At 47.8% G+C, this 4,877-nt stretch overlaps 2 protein-coding genes across 2 annotated transcripts in view; both read left to right on the top strand.

Annotated features, from left to right (window-relative positions):
* Positions 1-2,227, top strand: part of DHX33 (DEAH (Asp-Glu-Ala-His) box polypeptide 33) — an 8,259-nt gene extending 6,032 nt beyond the window's left edge. The window contains exons 10-12 of the mRNA XM_010006035.1: positions 1-45; positions 770-856; positions 1,919-2,227. The exon at positions 1-45 is cut by the window's left edge and continues 1 nt beyond it. Of these exons, the coding sequence (XP_010004337.1) occupies positions 1-45; positions 770-856; positions 1,919-2,227 (441 nt within the window). The remainder of the gene's footprint in view (positions 46-769; positions 857-1,918) is intronic.
* Positions 2,228-4,269: 2,042 nt separating this feature from the next.
* Positions 4,270-4,877, top strand: part of C1QBP (complement component 1, q subcomponent binding protein) — a 6,683-nt gene continuing 6,075 nt past the window's right edge. The window contains exon 1 of the mRNA XM_010006053.1: positions 4,270-4,312. Within this exon, the coding sequence (XP_010004355.1) occupies positions 4,270-4,312 (43 nt within the window). The remainder of the gene's footprint in view (positions 4,313-4,877) is intronic.

The raw sequence follows: 4,877 nt of genomic DNA, 5'->3' as shown, positions 1-4,877 counted from the left end.
CTGCTGAACATTTACAGAGCCTTCAGAAATGTCAATGGCAACAAGGTAGGACACCAGCACTGTCTGGGCTGGTGATGATGAGGAGGTTTTTTGGCACACAGCAGAGTGACCTCTGCATCCCTGGTAATGGATGCAACACGGGTCCTTCCAGAGCAGAGAGACTCATCCTTTACAACTGGGTGCTTGGAGAAAGCTGAAGGATCCCCCAGAACCTGTAGCAAAAGTTTCATGAGGCCAGTTCTGGAATCAAAGCCATGTCTCTTCCTTCCATGGTTCCAGCTGGAAACAGGAGGGAGGGGTAGAGTGTTGAGATTTGCTGATAAACACCCTAGAATGTGTGTTTTGGCAAGAAACATTCCAAAAACACTGAGCATATTTACAAGCAGGTTTTGATTTAGCCCAACCTGTAAACTCTTCAGTTTGATTTGTAGATCTGTGGGCTCGTGTACCCCATTCCTTGCAGCATCTCTCATTCTTGTGTGATTTGTTTTCACCATCTGTGAGGGAGCAACTGCTTTTGTGCAGCCCTGGGTGACCTTGTAAAGTGATTCCAGGTGGGACGAAAAAAACAACATGCCTTTTCTGGGCACTGTGGGAGGGAATGCAGACATTCCTACTCAGGGGTAGAAGTAGGGCAAGGAAGTGGGTTAGCACCTTTTCTCTGAGAAAGATGTTGTGTTTGGAAGACTCTGCTTTTCATGGTATCCAAAGACTGTGGCTTTTGGGGTGAGGAAATGATCCTTTCTAACTCCTGGTGTCCCTGCTGCAGGAATGGTGCAGAGAGAACTTTGTGAACAGCAGGAACATGTTGCTTGTGTCAGATGTCAGAGCTCAGCTCAGGGACATTTGTGTGAAGGTAACTTGTTGTCATACTGTATTTCTCTTATGCCTGTTTGTGTTTTTCTGTTTGTCCCCAAACTGATTTTGCTGTGCAGCAATTCCCAGGAGGGAGAAAATGGGGGTTTGTTTTCAGTCCCCATGAAAAATCAGAATTCCCGACTCCCAAAGTCTCAGAGCTGTGGGGCTCAGTGGGTTGAGGAGAGAAGGGGAGTTCTGGGCAGGCTTCTTGGGAAAAGGACAGTTTTTCCTAAGGAATGTCACTGCTGTAGTGCAGGTGTGACAGTGCTACATGTGCCACTGAGTGATGCTGGCCTCTGCAGCCCATGCTGGCTGGGTTCTACAGGCAGTCAGGCAGTGAATTTTCCAGCAGCTTTCACAGCAGCACTGCTCCTGCCAGTCACAGGAGTTGGCTGGGAGCTGCTGCTGAGTTCCTTGCAGTTTGGATGTGAGATGGCAGCCACCATTTGGCACTCCTGCCCACCTGCAAATGCTCCTTGGCCTGAAACTCCTGGAAGGAGAATCTCAATCCATTTTGCAGCTCATATTTTGTTTGCTTTTAGGATTAGCCTAATATCCACCCAAGCTGAATTCATAGAATCACAGACTGGTTTGGGTTGGAAGGGACATTAAAGATCACCCAGTTCCAACCCCCCTGCATGGGCAGGGACACCTCCTACCAGCCCAGGCTGCTCCAACCCCTATCCAACCTGCCCTTCAACACTGCCAGGGATGGGGCAGCCACAGCTTCCCTGGGCAACCTGGGACAGGGTCTCACCACTCTCACACTAAAGAATTTCCTACTGATGTCCAAGCTCAATCTACCCTCTTCCAGTTTTAATCCATCCCCCCTTGCCCTCTCCCTCCCTGCCCTTGTCCCAAGCCCCTCCCCAGCTTTCCTGGAGCCCCTTCAGGCACTGGAAAGCCGCTATAAGTTCTAGCCACCCTATTTATATTTCCCACACCCACAGGATTTCTGACACAATATCCCTGATGCTAGAAGCCCACTGACACGGGGCAGTGTCCCCCCAGGGGGCTGCACATACTCTTGCTGACTCATGTGTCTCTCCTTGCTGAGCAGCTATCGATGCCCATCGAGTCCTCCCGCTCCGACACGGGCAACATCCGCCGCTGCCTGGCTCACAGCCTCTTCATGAACGCCGCCGAGCTGCAGCCAGATGGCACCTACAGCACGGTGGATTCCCACCAACCAGTGGCCATCCATCCATCCTCTGTGCTCTTCCACTGCAAGCCAGCCTGCCTGGTGTACAACGGGCTGCTGCACACCAACAAGTGCTACATGAGGGACCTGTGCGTGGTGGATGCCGACTGGTTGTACGAGGCAGCGCCCGACTATTTCCGCAGGAAGCTCCGGACAGCCAAGAACTGACCCAAGGGTCTGGGACCAACAGGGTTTTTTAGGCTCACCCTACAAGACTTTTAATTTTTTTTTTGTCTTGTGATGAGTCTACAGGAGCAGTAGAGCTTGGCCTTGCAAGTCAGGTAAAAACCTTAGAGGAAAAACAGCTTCTCCGTGAGAGGCAGAACTTGCACATCTCCATGGCTTAGAACAATCACCCCTTTTTAACAGTTAACCTGTAAAAGGGGAATGCTGTATGTGCTCTGTGTGTGTGGTAAATCTATACTGGAAGGGAAGGGGAGCTGGTTTCAGATTCCAGTTTTTGACACTTAGTGAAGTTTACTGGTCTTGTATATGAGGGAATGAAATCCTAAGAGCTCTTCTAAGCAAACTCGATAGTTTTGATGATTGTGTTTGTATCCTCACCAGGTTTTTACTGAGGAAAAGGGAGGGAAAAAAAAGGTTTCAATGTCTACATACAAAGGAAAAAATGCCTTTTTCTACTATTTCTAGAAGGAGGTGCTACTGTCTTTTACCTCACCAAACATCTTTCTGTCTGCATGTCATATTCACCATCTTATTTGAGACCATCTGAGGGCCAGGAATGAAGATGCCTGCTGGGACAGGGTCTTCACTGCCTGTGTCCAAGCCCCAGTGGCTGACAGTGTTTTCCTGGAGAGCCTGTCCAGCTGTGTGTGTGTTTGGTGTTCTCTTCATTCACCCATTGGCTGGTGGGGCATGTTGTTCCTTAGCAGATACTTCTGGCTTTTCAGACTTTTGTCTGTGCACTTCTAGCTTTGGAGTTGGGACATCATCTACCATGATCAGGCCAGCTTGAAGAAGACTCAGCACAATGAGAATGTGATTTAGGGACTGAACTTCCTTCAGAGGTCCTTGATTCATCAAATGTTTGCAGTGCTTCTTCCCCCTTCTGCCTCCCCCAGCCCTCTCCCAGTTATGCTTTGGTTTTCCATTAGGAATTTGGAGCTTGACCTTGCCAAGAGCCACGGATCTACCACTATTATGTCTTTTCCTTCCATATTCCTTGGCATCTACCTATCTCTTCCTGTTGGAGAAAAGTGGCAACACCAAACCTAACCATCTCAAATACTGGAATTAAGAAACAAGTGCTTTCCAAAAGGAAAACTTTGTTCTGTGATGTGAAGGAAGGTGGATTTATTACATTATCACTGTGAGGTGGTAGGAAGAATGTAGGTTGTTTTAAAATGATAGTTTAAGTACTTCTAAAATAACCTCTCTGGGAGAGGTAACCCCAGTTTCAACAGAGTCTGTTGATGTAGTGCAGTCATTTATACAGATTTTTGGATGATTTGAATAAAAAGCAGGTGAAGTGTCTGAAAGGGTGAGAGGGGAAGTTGCTCTGCACCTGCAGGGCCATGGTTCATGTAGTGGGGTTAGTTTACCTGGACTGGTGGGATTGTGGTGTTTAGTCCTTGCATCTTTCAAATAGCAGCTTCTAAAAAAAAAAAAAAGTTATTTTGTCCTTTTTTTTTTCTTATTCATTTATTTATTTTTTTAACTGAAATTTCAATGCAAATTGCTGGTTTCCAAAGAGTGTAAGTAGGTACCTGGTGTACCTGGAATGATCTGGTTTCTCAGCCTCTTCTGGGAAGGGTGATATGGATTCTCTGCAGGGGGACAATGGGAAGAGACACACATCCCTTTGTTGTGCCTCTTTGCAATACTGGGTTTTGGTGGCTTGAGAATAAAAAAGAAAGGTGAGTGGGGCCCAGGCAAAATTTGCCACTTCTGTATGTATAAGCAGCTGACGTTTTGAGTTGGTATTTCAAAAATATGCAGCTCCTTCAGCTGATCTCACTCACATGAATTGCAGGGAATTACCAAAGCACTGTGTAGGTCTCTTTGTTTTAGGGAATGCACATCTGTAGGGGGGAAAATTGAGTGTAAACACATTTTGTTTGGGCAGTCTGATTTAACAGTCTGTTTAAGGGAGGGGACAGGCCTTTATTTAGAACTAATCTGTATTTTTATTTCCCTAAAATAAAGAAGCAATGGCAAAAATCCAAATCCTGAGCATGGTTCTGTGAGACATGAAAGCTGTGAGGACAGAAGAAATGATCACAGGACATTCAGGTACAGGTCACAGCCTTTCCAGTTCTTGTGGGAATGACTTCATTTGAAGCAGCCTGGAGTGTCTTATGTTTGTCAGTCTTCTCCCTAAAATAGGAGGAAAAAAAAAAGATTTTTTCCATTTTCTGAGTAAACTGAGGTCCTGCCAGCAGCCTGACTGCTCCATTCAAGAGTGGGACAGTTCGCAGGAGCCAGCCTCTCCCCACCTGCTCTGCAGTCAGGAGGGAAAGCACCAACTTTTCTCCACACCCCTACAGCCTCCTCCACCCCCTCTGGGGTGCCCCAGCCTCTCCTGAGCAGCCCTATCGGTGTCCCTGCCCCGCCCTTGTTTTTAACTTCCACTTAGAGCAGCCGCTCTGGGTGCTGCTGCTGCCTTCGTTCTGCTGGGGCTGGGACTCCTTAGTTCAATATTTTCATCAAGGACCTGGATGAGGGAAGACGGTGCATCTGGGGAAGGACAACCCCAGGTACCAGCACAGGTTGGGGGCTGAGCTGCTGGAGAGCAGGGTAGGAGAAAGGGACCTGGGGGCCCTGGTGGACAGGAGGATGCCCATGAGCCAGCAATGTG

Source organism: Chaetura pelagica, unplaced genomic scaffold, assembly GCF_000747805.2.
Source record: "Chaetura pelagica isolate M959 unplaced genomic scaffold, ChaPel_1.0 scaffold49, whole genome shotgun sequence".
Classification (NCBI taxonomy): Eukaryota; Metazoa; Chordata; class Aves; order Apodiformes; family Apodidae; genus Chaetura; species Chaetura pelagica.
This window is presented reverse-complemented; position numbering and strand designations above follow the sequence as displayed.